Source organism: Mustela lutreola, chromosome 13, assembly GCF_030435805.1.
Source record: "Mustela lutreola isolate mMusLut2 chromosome 13, mMusLut2.pri, whole genome shotgun sequence".
Lineage (NCBI taxonomy): Eukaryota > Metazoa > Chordata > Mammalia > Carnivora > Mustelidae > Mustela > Mustela lutreola.
This window is the reverse complement of record NC_081302.1, coordinates 73609057-73628594: the sequence shown is the minus strand read 5'-3', so window position 1 is coordinate 73628594 and position 19538 is coordinate 73609057. Positions and strand designations below refer to the sequence as shown.

At 44.4% G+C, this 19538-nt stretch overlaps 1 protein-coding gene across 1 annotated transcript in view; it reads left to right on the top strand.

Annotated features, from left to right (window-relative positions):
* LOC131813634 (WD repeat-containing protein on Y chromosome-like) overlaps window positions 1–18470 on the top strand; it is a 41229-nt gene extending 22759 nt beyond the window's left edge. The window contains exons 11-18 of the mRNA XM_059143995.1: window positions 4950–5045; window positions 6545–6603; window positions 7335–7476; window positions 9388–9427; window positions 10049–10134; window positions 11124–11308; window positions 13310–13386; window positions 18266–18470. Coding sequence (XP_058999978.1) covers window positions 4950–5045; window positions 6545–6603; window positions 7335–7476; window positions 9388–9427; window positions 10049–10134; window positions 11124–11308; window positions 13310–13386; window positions 18266–18470 — 890 coding nt within the window. The remainder of the gene's footprint in view (window positions 1–4949; window positions 5046–6544; window positions 6604–7334; window positions 7477–9387; window positions 9428–10048; window positions 10135–11123; window positions 11309–13309; window positions 13387–18265) is intronic.
* The last annotated feature ends 1068 nt before the right edge of the window (window positions 18471–19538 follow it).

Sequence of the window (19538 nt, the reverse complement as noted above, 5' to 3'; positions counted from 1 at the left end):
AGGCAGTGGCTAGAAACTGAATACCACGTCATTAAAAAGAAATTATTACCTGTAGACTTTTTTTTAAAGATTATATTTATCTCTTTGTCAGAGAGTAGAGAATGAGCACAAACAGGGGAATGGCAGGCAAAAGGAGAAGCAGACTCCCCACTGAGCAAGGAGCCCATTGCTGGACTCGATCCCTAGACCCTGGAATCACAGCCCTAGCAGAAGGCATATGTTTAACCGACCAAGCCACCCAGCCACTCCAGCCTGTTCCCTTATTACTCAGTCTGTTCCTACCCTATAACATAAAAAAGATTCTTATATGAGGCTCTTTCTGCTAGTGCCCAAAACTTTTAAAAATCTTTGAGGGAGAAGTGGTGGCATTTCCTTCTAATGATTATTTTCTTTGCCATTAAAATGAAAATAAAGTCACTGGCCAAGAATGCAATGTTGACTTTTTAGCCAGCAGCTCTAATTTAAAACCCTGTTTGTAGCAGAATTTTTGCTTAAAGTTATATGACTGCTGGCTTTGAGAAACTCCTTTTCTCCCCCAAATATGAAGCCAGCCATAGCTACCAATAATTCACATTTCTACATTGCACAAATGAGATGAAAATATGGGAAAGTGCCCTACACTTCCAGGAAAGAGGAGTATTGGCTCTACTTGAAGGTCAAACCAGAACCCAGTGGTCTGGTTCACATGGAATTGGTTAAGAGGTCACCATCTTATTTGGAAAAACTGTCCAGACTGTTCTTCTGAAGTCATTTTGAGTAGAGAGGGGAGCTCAGGGAGAAAGGCAGTGGTGTAAGCCAAGCCAAGTGAGACCAAAACAAATACTTTCTGCTGGCTTTTTGACATTTTAGTTTCATTCTTCCTTATATTGGGGATTGTCGCATCTTCCTTGACATCAAAGAGAAAGAATTTGACAGGGAACGAGAACGACAGAGATTGTAACCAGACTAAAATCCAGGAGAGCAGTGGGCTCACCCCGAGACCGAGACTTTTCCTTTTTTCTCCTCCCTCTCCCCTCCCCTCCCCCTCCTCCTCCTCCCTCTTCCTTCTCCTCTTTCCCCTCCTCCCCCTCCTCTTTCTTTGTTTATCGTGGTAAAATACACACAGCAACGTGTACAGCGCAATGGTATTAAATACGCTATGTGGCTGAGTAACCACCTCCACCACCCATCCACAGAACCTTCCATCATTCCCACCTAAAATTCTGTCCCCGCTTCACACCAGCTCCCCAGTCTCTCCTCCCCGCCGCCTCCCCTTACACCTTCTGTCTTCAGGATTCTGACTCCTCTAAGTCCTTCCTGTAAGTGGAATCATACAGTATTTGTCTTTTTGTGACTGGCTTATTTCACTTACTGTATTGTCCTCAAGTTTCATCCCTATTGTAGCTTATTCAAGAATTTACTTTCTTTTTTTTTAAATTTTTTATTTTTTTATTAATATCTAATGTATTATTAGCCCCAGGGGTACAGGTCTGTGAATGGCCAGGTTTACACACTTCACAGCACTCACCATAGCACATACCCTCCCCAATGTCCGTAACCCACCCCCCTCTCCCTCCCCCCTCCCTCCAGCAACCTTCAGTTTGTTTTGTGAGATTAAGAGTCACTTATGGTTTTTCTCCCTCCCGATCCCATCTTGTTTCATTAAGTATTTACTTCCTTTTTAAGGCTGAATCATATTCCATTGTATGTGGAGATGCCACAGTTTGGTATTCATTTTCCCATCCAAGACAATTGGGTTGCTTCCACATTTTAACTATTGTGAATAATGTTGCTATAAACATAGGTGTACAAGTATCTCTTCAAGACCCTGCTTTTCAATGATTTGGGGTATATACCCAGAAGTGGAATTGCTTGATCATGGGGTATTTTTTTAGATTTTTTGAGGAACCTCCGTACTGTTCTCCACAGTGGCTGCACCAATTTACATTCCCACCAATAGTGCATAAGGTCCCAATTTTTCCACATCCTTGCCAACATTTATTCTTTTCTTTTCTTTCTTTTCATTCTTTCTTTCCTTCTCTCTCTCTTTCTTAATAGTCATCCTCATGGATGTGAGGTGGTATCTCCTTGTGGTTTTGATTTGCATTTCCCTGATGAGTGAAGTTGAGCATCCCTTCATGTGCAAAACTGCCTGCTCAAGTCCTTTGCCCACTTTTGAAACAGGTTTTTCTGTTTTGTTTTGTTTTGTTGTTGTTGTTGTTTCTTCTTTTTTTGTTATTGTTATTTTAGTTTTAGAGGTTCCCTCTAGTCTAGATATTAATCCCTTATCAGATATATGATTTGCAAATATTTTCGCTCATTCTATAGGTTGCCTTTTTACTGTGGGTGTTTTTTGATGCACATTTTTTAAAAAAATTCATGAAATCCAATTTGTCTATTTTAAATTTTATTACTTGTGCCTTTAGTGTCATATCCCAGAAACCTTTGCCAAATCCGATGTCCTGATGTTTTTGTCCTCTGTTTTCTTCTAAGAATTTTACTATTTTAGGTTTTACCTTTAAGTCTCTTATCCACTTTGAGTTAATTTTTATATGTAGATAAGCATCCATTTTCATTCTTTTGCTGGTGGATATCCAGTTTTCCCACACCATTTCTTGAAGACTGTCTTTTCCCCATTGAACAGTCTTGGCACCCTTATCAAATATCATTTGACAATAAATATAAGGGTTCATTTTGGGGATCTCTATTCATTCCATTTGTCTACATGTCTGTCTTTATGTCAATACCACGCTGTTTGATTACTGTAGTTTTATAGTAGTATTAAAATTGAGAAATGTGAATCCTCCAGTTTTGCTCTTCCTTTTCAAGATTATTTTGGCTATCTGGGGTCCCTTGAAATTCCATACAAATTTAGGATGGGTTTTCTATTCTGTAAAAAATACCATTGACATTGCTTTGTGTAGTTTTATTTTATTTTACTTATTTACTTTTTTGGGGGGGGGTTGCGGAGGCAGAGGGAGAAATGGACTCCCTCCCGCCCAGGGGACCTGATAAGAGGCTCGATCCCACAATTCTAGGATCATGACCTGAGCTGAAGACAGACGCTTAACTGACTGAATCACCCAGGTGCCCCTAGATTGCTTTGCATAATATTGACTTTTTAACAATATTAAGTCAGCTAATCCATGAACATGGATATATTCCCATTTATTTATGTCTTCAATTTCTTTCAGCAATGTTTTGTAGGTTTCATTGTATAAGTCTTTCATTTTCTTAATTCCTGAATATTTTATTCTTTTAGATGTTATTGGAAATGGGGCTGTTTTTGTAATTTCCTTTTCAGATGGTTCCTTGTTTGTATATAGAAGAGCAACTGATTATTTTGGGCTGACTTTGTACCCTGCTACTTTGCCAGATTCATTTATTAGTTCTTAGATACTAAGCTTTTTAATTAGGAAACTAATATATTTATTTATAACTAATGATATTTGTTTATTATAATAATATAATATTTAATGAATATAATAATTTAAGTAGTATTTAGTATTTAATAATGATTATAATTAATATAGTAATATATAAATATTTTTAAAATACTCTATTCAATCTTCTATGTCATTTTCCTGAATTCTTTTAATATTTTTTCTCATTTAGTGCTCACATTGACCCTGAGAGATAGGTACTATTGCACCCATTTTTATAGATCAGGAAACCGAGGCCAGAGAACTCAGTAACAATGATTAGGAGAGCTTGAGGGTCATAGTCTACCATGTCCACTATGGTTTCCTGAGTGCACAGCACAGTGCTGAGCTCAGAGGCCAAAATAAATATTGTTGAATGATTAACAACATGATACATGAGTGTCCTCACGGAGCAGCTCTCCTTGTATTTAACTCCAGTATCAACCCCATTTTTTTATATGGCCCCTTATTTACATGAGATCATTCATTGCACTTCTACTCTGGGCAACCTATGTACCCTGGAGCACACAGACTCAAGGAGGGCAATATAAAGGGAGTTCCTTGCCCACAACCTCAAGTAGCAACGTTCTTTGTGGCTCTCACAGCTTTGCTTCTAAAGAGCTTGTTGGACTTTTCTTCTGCAGCAAATAGTTGAGTTCTGTGTGCCAAGCACTGTGAGGGGATTACAGATAAGTGATAAACAAGACAGATGTGGCCCCTGTGTGGAGGTCCTGGAAGTCTAGCCAGGAGACTGGAAGACCGAGGCGAAGCAGGGTGGTGGGCTTTGAAGTTATTCCGACACTTGGCTGTGCTGTGAAGATCAGGGCTTGACATCTCTCCCTAGAGAGCCCTCTCTGCCGCCTGCCCATGGTATCTTTCGAGATTACAGATCGGATGCTGCTTCCCCTGAGAAGCCTTCATCCTGCAGGTGCCATCAGCATCCTGTTCATTCCTGGGGCTAGTTCTGCTTTGGTTCGCTCTCTGCTTTCCTTTCTCTCTGCAGCCCTTACTGCAATGCCTAGGCTGTACCAGAGATTAAACAGATGTTGATAAAACGAACAAACAAAGCGAATAGAAGCATGAACATCTTTATGGACTTGAGCAAAGCTTTTTACCCTTATAAGCCTCTACTTCCTCATCTGGCCATGGGGTTAATAATCCAATAAACCATGGGATTTCACATGGTTTTCCATCTTGGTAAATGTCAAAGGTGACATAAGATTAATTCGTATTATTCCAATCCAGGAATTTTTGGTGAGTGGGGCTTCTTGAGGAACACCCATAAAATCCCGGGCAAATTCTCCCAAATCCTTGACTCTCTCCAAAAGCCCTAGGGTCCTGTGCTGCCAGGGCCATTAGCCTTCACACCTGACTTCACCTGGGTTGGTTCTTAACCAGCACAGGTGCCTGCTTGCCTGAGCACCCCTGTATGCTCGGCTCCAGCTTCAAGCCCACGGTGGGGTGTGGAGGGAGCAGGGCTGCAGGAAGGGGGCAAGAAAGGGCTGTGAGCCTGATGGAGGTCACAACGAAACTTTCCCTGGTCACCAGGCTCAGACCGGTGTGTTTCCTGCCTCACCTTCCTGAAGTCTCGGGCTGCCAAGTTTGAATCAGCGGCTGCTTCCCTCATCACCAATGGGCCTGGAGGTGAGAATGGCATCCCCCAGTGCTGCTCTTTGCTAAGACTTGGTCACTCTAAGCCCAGGTTTGGAGAGGGGGGTCCCCAGTCACTCATTCCTGTTCCTCTGCAACCTCTCCTATCCCTCCCTCTGGCGGTTGTCTCTCCTTGGAACCCAGGCTGACGAGGCCCCCACCCTGGCCTGCCCTGGCCCAGTCCTGCCAGCCAGCGAGGTGGTCACATGGAGAGTGAGGGCCTGACTCCCCCTTCCTCCGAATCAAGTTTCCTTGCCCCGGCTGCCCACTCAGAGGCCCTCTGCAAGTGAAGTGGGCCACAGAGGACATCATTGAGTCAGGCTGAGGAAATGCCAATCATAGTCTGTAAGGGGAAGGCCACAAGCAGCCACAGGCGGCCTGACCAAAGAGCCTAAAGAAGACGAACAAAGAATCCTGAGTGGAGATCAGCTACGTAGCCTGCTCATTTTAGGACGAAGAAGCTGGGGCTCCCCCAAGAACTTGAGGATGAGCTTCTGAGTCCAGATCCGCCACTAACTAGCTTGGTGACATTCCACAAATGACATGACCCCTCCGGCCCCCCACCACGGGCTTTAGTAAAATGTAACAAGTGGGCCATAGTCCTGTTCCAAAGCTGTAGGATTTTAATTAAAATTGCGATTTGAAAGCAGCCAGCCAACTGTGTTCCGGTGGCAAGGGAAGGCTTGAGATATGTCTACTGGTCCCAGGGTATTTGGTCGTCTGTGTTCTTCTCATCATGTAGTGTCAGAGGCTGCGGACTCAGGGTCCCAGCAGCCCCCCAAGCTGCAGATGTCCTTGGATGTTTCTCTCCATCCTCCACCATGAGGCGTCCATGGCTTGTGCTTTACCCAGTGGGAGCACAGAGCTCCTTTGCTCCTGAGAGAAGAGGAGGAAAGTGCATCCATTAGGGAGCTCCCAAGAGGATGCAGTACACATGGGGACCGCCTTCACAAAGGCTTGCTCCATGAACATCCACGTATAAAACATGGTCAAGAATTATGCATAACTGTTAGGCCAAAAAGGACCTCGCCCACCCCTCCCCGAATTCCTTTGACTAGGCAAGTCCCACAGTGTGTGTGAAATAAGTGCTCATACATACAGGCACACAGATGCACGCGCATGCACACACACACACACACACACACACACACACACACACACTAATTATTGCTGTAGCCCAAATTTCTGGACCCTTTCTCTATGGCCAAAGCTGGAGACCTTCTCACCACAAAATCTGCCCAGATTAATGGAGAAAGAAAAGGCTACTGAACCAGTTAATCCAAAATCCATACAGAAGACCCCCACCCCAGTATTTACTGATAATTCTAACTGATCTGTTAGCCAAGGGAGAAAGAACAAGGCCCTGGGGTCATGAGGTTGCAGGGCTTGTCAGCAAAGGCTCAGACACTCAGCACAGGGGCGGGGGGAGTTTGGGGGGGATGGGGGCGGTGCTGCACAGCCACACTGCCCTTCCTGCTGTCCCCTCCTCACAGGTTCTGTTACCTTCTGGAAGCTGTTTGGTGGAGCCTGTCCCATTGCAAACTTCACTCCCGTAAGTTGGGAAGTTGGTTGGAAATCACTTCCAGGCTTTGGGTCTATTGTTTTTTGTTTTTGTTTTGTTTTGTTTTTTAAGATTTTATTTATTTATTTGAGAGAACGTGTGATAGCACACACAGGGGTGGGGTGGGGGAGAGGCAGCAGGAAAGGGGGAGGGAGAAGCAGACTCCCCACTAAGCAGGGAGCTCCATGCAGGGCTCTATCCCAGGACCCTGGGATCATGACCTGAGCTGAAGGCAGTTGCTTAAGTGACTCACCCAGGCACCCATGTTGTTTTTTTTTCTTTTTTGACACTAGCCTGGCTATGAAACATAGCAACTCTTATGGGCTCCAAGTTCTTAGCTTTATTTTTCTATACAGCATTTCCCTATCTCGCTGAAAGATTAACACAGGCACAGTGATTGGTTCTTGTTATAAATGAGATATAACATTCCACTTGCCGTTGTCTGACAGGCAAGATAAAGACATTGCTTTATCTGCAATGACCCTGACCCCATGTGTATCTCTGATGGACTACTTATGTGTGCACGTGTGTTTGTGTGTGTGTCATGGGCCCTATGTGTGTGTATGTGCGTGTGTGTCTGGCTATCTACGAGTGGCCCCATGCGTACATGTTTGTGAAAGGCTATGCTCGTGTGTATGTATGTGTGAGGGGCTATGTCTGTGTGTGTCTGGGATGCACCACGTGGGTGTCTCTGTAATGGGTGCTGTGCATGTCTCTTTCAGTCCAGGGACAAAGCGCAGGTCAGCAGCATCACGGTGACAGCAGGAGATGCCCTTGCCTACGTGGCTGACCAGGAAGGTTTTGTGCACGTCTATGACATCAAAGAGTACGGCCTGCAGGGACCTGAGCTGCAGTCCCCCAAGAGTAAGCAGTGAACGCTCCTTGTTAAATACCATGATTAGCACAGCTTCGGTTTTAATTAAATGTTTTCATTGGTAAAATGAAATTGTACCAGTGAGAATGGGAGGGGCTCTCTTCAACCCTTTACAAATGGATGTAGTAACAAATAGTTTTATGAAAATATTCACAGTTGGCAGAGATACAGGCAAATGGGCACTCAAATGCTCTTAGATAGCAAATTGGTATATACTATCTGAAGGGCAAGTTGACAGTATGTATCTAAAGCTTCAGACCAGTAGTCCTACTTCTTGGCATGTGGCTGAAAAGAATAATAAGACAAGTGTAGGGCACTTGGGTGGCTCAGTGGGTTAAGCCTCTGCCTTAGGCTTAGGTCATGATCCTCCTGGAATCAAGCTCCGCATCAGGCTTTCTGCTCAACAGGGAGCCTGCTTCCCCCTCTCTCTCTGCCTGCCACACTGCCTACTTGTGATCTCTCTCTGTCAAATAAATAAATAAAATCTTAAAAAAAAAAAAAAAAAGACAAGTGCCCAAAGATTTAGTTATCAGGGTGTGAATCAAAACATTATTTGTACGAAAGACAATCATTAGAGACAAGCTAGATATCCAACATAAGGAGAATTGGTTCAGTACGTGATGGTGTAACAAATACACTGGAATGTCATCTAGTCATTAAATAATAATGCTGTAAATGAAAATGTATTCACAGGAAAAATATTCATGGTAAATTATTAAGTGAAAAAATTCAGATTGCGAAATTACTGAAGTATGAGTCTTTGTTAAAACGAAGAAGTATATGGAAGACTGAAAGTCTGGAAGGACATACACCAAAGTTTTTGCAAATGTTAGCTCTTTGTAGATGAGGTTATTTATTTTTTATTTTTGGAAATGTGTATTTTCTAAATTTTCCAGAAACATATTGGTTTAGCAGTCAGAAAAATGTTTAAAAATTTAAAACCCTTTCAGCAATTGTAAAAGTGTTCAAGTTTGGAAAAAAAAAAAATTAGACAGCACAAAAGAATGGAAAATGGAAAATAGTAGTTGTTAACTGTGACCTCTACTGCCTCCTAACCTTCCCTTGCTGCATCTGGAGAACACTGTTAATGAATTTTCATTTTCTTCCAGAAAATTTCTATCCATATATATAATCCATATATATATATATATATATATATATATATATATATATATATATATATATATACAGGGGCACCTACATATACACAATACATAATTTTCAGGATTTGTTCATTTTTTACTTTGTGTCCCTTAGACAACTTTCTAACTAAGCATATTTAGCTTTGTTTAGCATATTTAATATCTAATATATATAAATGGTTATATGAAACCCCATATACATTTCTATATAACTATTCTATATAAATAGAATATAGCATTTCTATATTTCTATATGTATATATAAATACATTTCTATAAAGCCAATAGAAAGGTAGATATTTGCATACTTCCACTGAGTCATCTTTTCCTGTTCGCCACAGAAGTTTAAATGCTAGAGTAAGAGAAATTGGAATTTAAGAGTAAGAGCCACCTGCCTGGTCTAGGTCATTTACTCCAAGTACTGGGAACATAGCTCTTACCTGGCTAATTCACAAAATAATTCTCATTAGTTGTCTGCTTCTGCATGCTTACCAAACCCTAAGCACTGAGGAAAACCATAACATAAGCACCTTGCCCAGGACCCATTTTGTATGTCTTTGGACCTGGGATAGGATCTTATACATAGTAGATGCTCGATAAACACTTATCAATTAATGTAACAAAACCAATGACTGCCACACCAGTATCTCTCCCCTTGCAGGATACTCATCCAGATCTGACCCTGTCCTGTAGGAATGGTTGTATAGCATCTCACATTAACTCCAACTGTACTCAGGTGTGTTTTTACTTTCAATTTAGATGTGACATTCTGGCGGGCCCATGTCAGTGTGGTGACATCGTAAGTACCATCCATTTTAGAGTTTGAGAATTTGTAAGAGTTAAAATACTTTCCAGAACTTTAATCACATTAACCCTCTCAGAAGGCCTCTGAGTTACTTGAAATAGGAAGACAGTATTCCAGTCCTGCTGTTGGTGAAAGAAAATATAGGTATTGTTTGCACAAGACTGATTGGAAGTCTTCATTTTTCTTGTAAATGGGTGATTGTCTTCCTTGACTAGATGGTGACCTGGTATTTTACTATAAGTCTGGAAATTTAGTTAATTAATTAATTTATTTATATTTATTTAATTTTGTTACTGAGTTGAAAGGCGTTGGTGCTAAAGGCATGACCTGAACTCTGGCTGGGCTGTTTTTTACAACCTTGTGATCTACCCCCTAGGCCCATCATCTATAAGATGGTTTCCAGTGTATCTTGTTTGATACCTTGGGACTGAAGCCAGATGATTTGAAGAGTGTGGTATGGTCGAAGGCAGGGAAAGAATGGTACCAGGAATAATTGGGGAGATTGGCTTGGCTTCTATATTCCAACTGTAATTAATGGAGCATTGACATGTTGATCCAACGTGTCTCATGCTGGACAAGCCTTGGAGCATCTCTCCTCCCTTTTTATCTCATTAGTCTGGAGCTGATAGAAGAAAAATTTCTGCTGTCATCCTCCCTTGACCACACTGTGCGCCTGTGGAGTGCGGATGGGAAGTACATAGGTATGGAACATCTACCTGGCCATTACCTCAGTCCCAGTTCAGGGTTTCTGATGTAGCCTCTGTTGAGTCATGAATTCTCTGAGGCCAAGAGTATTAGTCAGCTCAAGCTGCCTAACAAATAACATCCACCAGGTGACTGAAACAGTAGACATTTATGTCTCACATGAGAACAGTTCTGGAGACTGGACATCTGGGATCAGGTTCTAGCACAGTTGGGCTTTGGAGAGAGCTCATTTCCTGGCTTGCAGAGGACTATTTTCTTGTATCTTCACATGAGAGAGACTGCTTTGGTATCTCTTCTTATCAGATCCCAGCCAGATCGGGGTTTTACCCTTATGACCTCATTTTCACCTTAATGACTTTCATAAGGGCTTTATCTTCAAATATAGTCACATTGGGGGTTAGGGCTTTAGCATGTGAGTTTTGGGGGAGAAACAAAATTCAGGCCATACCATAAAGTCAGCTTACTTTCACAAAAATTAGCAAAATCAAAGACAGTTAAACTTCTAGAACTCAGCCAGACTAATCTCAGTGAGTTTGGTAAGGAACCCTGTTATCATAGGGTCTTGTTTCTGTAGAAATGATTCAGGACTGGAGGGGCTATGTATGGGGAAAGGCCTAGCCAGGGTCGGCTGAAGTAATAAGATTAACCTGACTTACTGTGTAGAGAGACTCTGTATATTTATTTCAGCAGGTCATCTTGTTTCCCTAACTGATACACCTTGAAGCAAATGTTAAAACTGTTTAGAATTTATTCTGTAAATCCTCAGTAGATTACTGAGTAGTTCAAGCGCCCATGTGATGCATTTTGTAGGAGGCATACCAGGCTCAGGTTTCCAGAGCCAACTGCCCTGGAATTGTTTCTTAAGGAACTATGAAAGCAGAACTAAATTTGATTAGGTTGACCTAGCCATCTTAGCAGTAAGCTTTGCTCCAATTAGAAGCCAGGTTAGCTCCCATACTATGCTTATTTGTCTCTATTCTTCCAGGAACCTTTGGGCAACAAAGCCCCTGGGATATTTTCACTCCTGCCTCCTGGAGCCACCCTAGAGTGCCCTGTGAAATTTTGACAGATCCCCAGAGCACACCTGCTCACCCAGTGCTGGGAGGGGATGTGGCTGTTCTGCACACAAAGGAGGAGGAACAAGACAAGGTGGTGGAGGAAAAGGCTAAGGTTGGTCCCGGCACATCCAATTCACATCTTTGCATTTTGGAGTTTTGTGGCTTGGAATACAAACTGCAACCTGAAAGAGTCAAGGAATGACCCAGAGAACCAAGTAAATACAGGGATTAAAAGTGTGTCCCTAGATCACGCTACCGACCAGAGCTGTGTTAGGGGTTGGGAGGGTAGGGATTGTTGGTCCATCTGTGGGAACTCGTCTCCTAGGGTCACTTGACTTTGTCCTCCTTTTGACCAACAAAAAGGTGACTGTCTGTGGCCTTGGACTATAAGGAGAGACTTAGCATCAGGCTAAGCCCTGCAGTCACATCTGAGAAGGACAGACACTGACAATTCAGCCCCTTTAAGACATACACACTAAAGCTTGGCTTCCTAGCGAGTGATAGGAAGAAATGATCGGGTTAGTGCCCTAGTCTATGAAAGTCAAAATTGGAGCAAGAGGGCTCTGGTAGATGCAGTCTTGATTTAGAGCTTAGTGAAATATATGGATTTCCAAGAAACGCTTGCCCTTTAATAAATTGAAAAGAAGGTCATTTCATGAGCTATTGCTCACTGGTTATGTTACAACTCAAAGCAGAACACCTGCTCTGCCAGCAGAATGTGTCTCAGATTTTTCCTTGGCAGCCTCCTAGAATACTGATCACACAGTGTAACCTCGTTGCTGACTTTTCTGTAGAGCTTCAAACATACTCAAAATAGGAAATAAAGGGACCCGGCAAACATAGATCAAGAAAACCTTCTGTCTTGTCAGAGGCCTCTCAACATTGCCACGATCGTGTTCTCGTAAGCATTCCCAAGGTTATAAAGAGGTACCGTGGTGGCTCTCAGGAGATCAGAATGTGTCTACCCAGCACTATCGGTCTATTTAGAAATACAATAATTTCCATGTGCATTTGATATAGAGCAAATAAATGAGTTCATTAATTTTGATAGACCCGCAATTTGGAAACAAAAGCACAGAGGGAGGTGGGAAGAGAGGAAGGCCAGGATGAGGGAAATGTGCTGACGTGCGCAGAAGCCAGGCGGATGTTTGGCTGGAAGCAGTCCTAGGAGAAATTCTGACTGCAAGTGTAATGTAGGAACCGGAAGGAGGGAGCTGAGGGAGGAGGGCAAGCAAGAGGAAGAAGGAAGGGAGGGGAAGGGAGAGGCAGGGAGGGGAGGAAGGCTATTCGGTTCAACAGATCAAAATAGATAATTTGGGGGTATAGCTCAGTGGTAGAGCATTTGACTGCAAAATAGATAATTTACGTGATGTTTGTTTTCTGAGAGTAAAAGGGGGTGGGGCGGTGGACTCCAGGATTGACCTTGGTCTTGTGTAGATAAACCATTAGGTGCTTCTGTGTTTATTATCTTATCCGATTTGACTGCTATTACCTCAGGAAACAGTCTGTCAATTCTTTCTAAGAGAAATACATGGGGAAAATTAAGAAAAGAATCTCAGCCCTTATGTAGTGTATTTGGGCCAGTCAATGGGAATCCAAACTGTGAAATTGCAGAATAAAGTACAGCACTGTTTACAAGGTAGGGTCTCTTGAGTTCTGATCTCAACTTTACCTTCATTAGATGTGTAACCTTCACCAATCACTCCTATTAATCTATGAGATGAGAGAGGGATTAGCTGATCTGTGTGTTTTGTTCCAGCCCTAAAAACGTTATGTTTCTCTGAATGTCTGTTTTTGCAAAACTGAATGTGTTGATTGGATTCTGGGTGTCAGTAGCAATTCTTCCAGAATATCAGCATAGCAAATACAATCACAACTAAAGTAAGTTGACAGAATGCAGAAAATCATTCACCTGGAAAATATCTCGTATGAGTTGGTGGTTTGAAAACTTGAGTAAAATCTCAGGGGAAAATGTTCTTGTTTTCCAGCAGATTCAGCCAGGCTGGATCTTGTTCCAACATAGAAGATTCATGTAACTGACAAGTTATCCCTGTTCCCCATCACCAGTGTGACCTTGGGTTCTCAGTCCCATAACTGTTCCTTCTTCTTCCAGCCTGAAAAGACCCCTAATCCTCGCTTTCCAGAAGACCCCATCCCTGAAGTTGAAATGAAAGAAGACATAGATCAATGGTATGCATTTCGCAATGGCAGGTCAGCCTAATAGGAGTAGGCAGGTCGAAGTGAGGGCCCCCCTGAAGTAAGGCAGCCTTTTCTGGCTGAGGCATCTCACACCACTCTGTCATCAACATGGGTCACTTGTCCCTAAGCCCCCAACCTGTGACTAGAATGAGGTCACCATTCAAATCTCGCCAGTGTGATGTCCTACCTGCATGACTGGACATCCCGAGCCCCAGTTTTGTCTAGCCATCCCAGGTGGCCAAGGGCGACCCGTTGAGTTCTTCATCTTGAGCTCCATGGCTGATGTTGCTGCCTTCAAGGCCATGTGGGGCAGTACTCTCACTGTTCTTTTTGTAACCGCTCAGACTTCCTGAGGGTGTGGGGTGAGGATCCAAAGCTCTGAAAACATGGGGTACCCCAAAGGCCTTGAGTGCCCTCTAGTTTCCCTGCACTGGGATGTGGCTGGGTTCCACAGAGAAGTGAGATGAATGAAAGCGTCTCTCCAGTTCTGTGAGGTATTTTATTCTCCAGGCCCCAAACCAACTGTCCTGGGTCCCAATCATCAAGGGACCTGGAAACAGCTACTCAGTGTCACCTGCTACTCCTTTCATCATGGGATTTAGATCTAGGCTGTGGGGGTGCATGAGTGATGACACCACCCTGACTTGCCCATTTCCATGGTGCAGTGGTTCCAAATCATCAGGAGCCCAGACCCCTTCTTTGTACTTCTGCCCAGTATCTTGGTTCTGGTTTCTGTCTTCACTATCATCTTATGGTACAAATAGCTGCAGGGGCTCCCCACTTTCCAAATAGTCTGAAGAAACAGAAACATGGAGAACAGATGTCCAGGACAAAAGGGAGGCACATCCCAGCCAGATCTGCTCCCTTCATGAACTTTTCCAGGAGGTCCTACATACTTCTGCTTACATCCTGTTGGCCAGAACTTAGTCACATGGTAACACCTAGCTGCAAGAGAATTCAAAGGGACTTTTAGTAGGTGACTAGCCAATCTCTGTCCCAGTGGGTCAAATAGTAGAATGTTTCAGATGCTGTTAAAATCAGAAGGCATCACACATGGAAACCCTACCTTGTGTATCATGCCAGAAAAAAGTTGACAGCCATGAGTCTAAAGTTTGGTTAGAAAATGGCAAGGACAAGGGGTGCCTGGTTGTCTCAGTTGGTTAAGCGGCTGCCTTCAGCTCAGGTCATGATCCCAGGGTCCTGGGATTGAGCCCCACATCGGGCTCGCTGCTCAGTGGAGAACCTGCTTCTCTCTCTCCCTCTCCCTCTGCCTACTTGTGCTCTCTCTATCTCTCTGTCAAATAAATAAATAAAATATTTTTTTTAAAAAAAGAAATTAAATGGCATAAATTAGAGTTACAGGTCTGTCTTTGAAAACAGTGTGACCTCAGGCAAGGCATTTAGACTTCCTGTTGGTACCCAGGATCTCCCAGGAGGATCTGTGATCTAAGGAGACGGTGAGCATGACATTGTGTTTGGAGACAGAAAGGGAGCAGGAGTCTCATCCACAGATACCTTGGATCTTCATCATTGTCATCATGGGCGAGGGCAGAATCATCATCATTCTTTAAACACCTTTGCAGAACCAGCATGTGTTTTAGTTGCCTCTCCTTGGAGTGTTAGTCTGCCCAGGCTGCTGTAACAAAACACAAGACTGGGTGGCTTACCCAACAGACATTTATTCTTAGAGTTCTGGAGGGTAGAAGTCCAAGATCGAGGTTTGGGTCAACTCATTTCCAGGTGATGGACTTCTCACTATGTCCTCATGGGGTGAAACAAGAATCCCTCTCTTCTTCTTCTTCTTCTAAAGACACTAATCCTATCCTAAGGGTCCCATCTCATGACCTCATCAACCCTAATGACCTCCCAAAGACCCCATCTCCAAACAGCATCACACTGGGGTTTAGGGCTCTAACATCTGAGTTTTGAGGGACACCGCTCAGTCCATCTCCAGAGATGGCTCTGGGTGTGGGGTGGGACAAGGCTGCCAAACAACATAAACCAAGAGCACGAGGCAGCCGTAGGAAGATACCATCATGCTCCTTAGGTCCACGCCAAGAGGGGCAGCATGAATGTTGGCTCTGAACTCAGCATCGATTCTCTCTTTCTTTCTGCTGCAAGGCCACAAGAGTGGAACCTTAAATGGGGATCTGTGAGCTGTGAAGAAAAGAGGCCAGAGTGGGGCGGGTTAGAGAGTCCCAGCCAGGAGGGGAACCAGTGGAAATACTCTCATCCAGTTGGATGGACACAAGTTTGTTGGGCTACTTAAAAATCTATATTTTTAAAGGCAGAGAACCCTACATAAAATAGTAAATGTTTTATTTCAACTTGCAACAGTAAGATGTACATTTGTTCCCCGATCTTTGGATTTGGGGCCAAGACTTTCTCTTCAACTAAGAGACAAGTTCAGCACAGTCTTCCATAAATACGTTATATATGACTTTCAGTTTCTACTCTTTTTAAGTAGAGCAAGAACTGAAAGATACTTGCAAAGCAATATGAGCACAGTACCTCCTAGATTTTTAGAATTTTCCACACACTTTTAAAAGTTGTTCCATCTACCCTCAATTCAATATCACCCTTCTTCTTGTCTTACCAAAGAATTCGTCTTAGTTTTCACAAAATGAAAACTATTCACTCGAATTTCATTAAATTTCATATCATGTAAATTGATTTATATCCACAATAAAAGGTACCACTGGCATATAGGTTTGGGAACAAACACAGAGAGTCTTTGTTAAGCACACAACTCAACCCTCAACCATTGGGATCAGATGTGTCATTGACCAGCCATGACCGTTGGGAAGCTGCAGGCATCAGACATGGTGTTTACAGGTCAGTCAATACATCATTTCAGTTAAGAGGGCATCTACCATGTGTAATCCTTTGAGTATCAAGAATAAAAACAAATCAAACTGATGCCTTTCTCTGGACAGCTTGGCTGTAGCATTGAGGACGAGAAGAAGAGAACATGGGCAGGAAGGAAGAGGGGGATGACCCTGTCATTGGTCTACCCATCAGATACCTCACCTGGACTCTCTCAGTGGGGCCTGCCTTCTCAAACAGCACACACCTCATCCAACACCAAAAAATGTTGGGGATCTTCCAGGTCACCTCTGATGTTTAGGCAGGAATTATTAAATGATCTTGTTTCATTCTCATAGCACCCTGGAGATGGACTGTGCATTTTCCACACTTATAGATAAGGAAACTGAGGCTTGGGAGTTGCCCAAAGTCGAACCACTGGTCAGTATAAGGCTGGCACATGGTGTCACCGGTCTGTGAAAAGACCAGACCTCAGAGAAGGGCTTTTATATGAGCATAGAAAGAAAGTTGTAGCTTTTTTTTTTTCTTTTGAGGCAGTGGAAAGGGGGCAGAAGGAGAAGGAGAGAGAATCCTCAAGCAGACTCCCCACTGAGCATGGAACCCCAAGCGGGGCTCAATCTCATGACCCAGAGATCATGACCTGAGCTGAAACCAAGGGTCAGTTGCCTAACCATCTGAGCCACTCAGACGTCCCCCCAAAGTGTAGCTTTATAATGCTCCTGATAGGAAGCAGAAGCTGTTGGCAATGGGCAGCTGACCGTGGAATCAAGCACCTTCCCCCAAACGCAGGCCAGAGTGATCGCACTAGTATTAACTAGCTGGGGTTCACTTGTACAGAAAGGGGTGAGCAAGTGGCCAGGAGTAGGGGCTTTCCGGGCTGTGTGGGGTGAAGCAAGTCTGGGAGCCGCAGACTGGGAAGAGACCCTTTACCAGGAAGGTGAGTGGGTGACTCAGTGACCATGCATGGAACAGAGGGAGGGAGAGGAAACCCTTGGACTCTCAGAGACATTGGGGGGGGGGGGGCTACTGACAGAGGCCACGGAAGCCAGGAAACAGAGAAGGGCACCACAGAGACAAATGCTGCTCTAGGGAAGGGTAGGCAAGTATACCTCCTATCCCTGATAGATGCAGAACATTCAGGCTTGGTCTCAAGACTTTTGCCAGAAATTGTACATGGATACTTTCAGGGCACTTACACTGCTCTCGGTTGGGCGCGGTGAGAATAGAAGAGTCTGTGACCCGAAGGAGTTCACACTCGGGGAAACAGGGGGCTTGTCTCCAGGCTCTAGCCCTTCGCCGCTTGGCTGTCCTCTGACAGAAGGGGTGCAAAGCATCGTGGAAACAGTAGTGCAGGCTTCCTGGAAGAATGATTCGTACCCAGACCTGTAAGTTGAATAGGACATAGACATTTGCAAGGGAACCTTTAGAGAAGGAAGAGCGGCTACAGCCTGGATGACTACAAGGACATTAAACTGAGTGAAATAAGCCAGAGGCAAAAGGATGAATCCCGAGAGAAACTAGGAGGAGTCAGGCTCAGAGAGACAGAGAGGCCATGGCCAGGGGGCTGGGGGGAGAGGGGAACAGGGAGTTGTAGTGTAATGGGGGATCGAGTTTCCATTTTACAAGATGCAAAGAGTTCCAGATATGAACGGAGGCGATGTTTGCACAACAGTGTGAATGGACTTAATGCTACACAACTACCTGTCGTTCACAATGGCTAATATGGCACAGGGTGTGTTGTGCGAATGGCTCGGAGTCTGGGGTGGGGGAGGGGGCGACCATGACAAGGACTTGACTATGAAAGGATTCTGAGAGATGGGAGTTGGTGGCTTTCCAAGGTGTTGAGAAATAAACAGGAGGGAGATGAGCTGCTGCGGAGGGTGGATAGAGGGGTGAGTGGAAGAGACCAACCTGCCCCTGGTATTGCTAATGGAAGCCGTAGGATGATGGCAAGGACCACCGGGCTGAGCAGGGGACTTCCATTTCAGCAGGAGGCAGCAGAGGGCTGAGGAATCTGCACGCTCACCTGGTTCTTTCCCTCCAGGCTGCCGCTGGACTGGAACCCGCCTTCCAGGAGAACATGTGGGCCGGGGTGGCCGAGCATCTACCAGACCCTCCGGTGCCACGAGGTCGCCTGCGTGTCCGCTGTCGGGGAGAAGCCAGACTTGTCTATTATTGGCTCGGATTTGTTTAACGTAAATTTCCTCGCGAAGGAACAAGAAGGAGGTGAAGCTGCCCAGGAGCACTGATCACACAGCAGTTTCCCTGTCTGCGCTCTGAAGGCACCAGGTTGCTATTTTCTTGGCAAGTTCTTCTTTCCCAGTTAACCCAGATGTCTGAGCGAGAGCCCGCGTTGCCATCAGGGGCCAGGAAGAAAGACCGAGGAGTGATTTCGGCCAGTGTGGGCTTCCTCCCAAAGCAATTAGACCTTGAATTGAAGCAAACGAGTCAGATTCGAGGTGTTCCTTCCTTGGAAGCCAAGATTTCATTGAGGGAAGCCAGCGCAGAGCCGACGGGCTGCAGCTCCAACACACCGCAGATATCACCAACCACCGCCATCCGCCGGTAGGATGGGGCAGCGGACAGGAGAGGGAGGCTGCTGGGAAAAAACCGACAATTTTGAAAAGTTTGTCTTATACCAGGCAAGCCACGGTTAATCGCTGGAATGTATTATCTCCTTTATTCCTAATAAACCTCTATGAGTAGATACTATTAGTGTCCCGTTTCACCAACAAGGAACCTGAGGCTCCAGAGGTTAGACGGCTGGCTGATGGCTAGGAGTTAAGTAAATGACAAAAGAAAATCCAGAGTCCATGTTCTTAACTACCAACAATGTAGACCATCCGAGCTGAGAAAAGCAGGCTCTGGGAAAAGAATCAGGAGGCCGATTGCCCTCTCCTTTCCAAGCGTGGTCCTAGAACAGCTATTCGGAAGCTCTCAGCCCTCTCAGAGACCCTGACAGGAGTAGAAAAAGAATAAAAAAGCAGCTGCCAGTCACAGCAACTTGCTATGCCAATCTCTCCATGGGCGTCCTTCAACCCTGAAGCAGCCTAGGGAAGGTGCATCCGTGCTTTAGAGATGAGAAAACGGTCCTCAGAGAGATTATGGGGTTTTTTGCGCAAAGTCACACAAGCCGAAATTTTCAAACTTCAAACCTTAGGGTGGCCCCAGTCACCGGGCTCTAAATCTCCACCCCTAATTCAAAGCCATCACTTTGCAAATGAGGGCAGCAAGGTACAGAGTACCGCAAACACAGGAGGTCTCGACCCTGCAGTCCAGTACTGTCCAGTACTGGCTCACCTGCTCTTTGGTCAGTC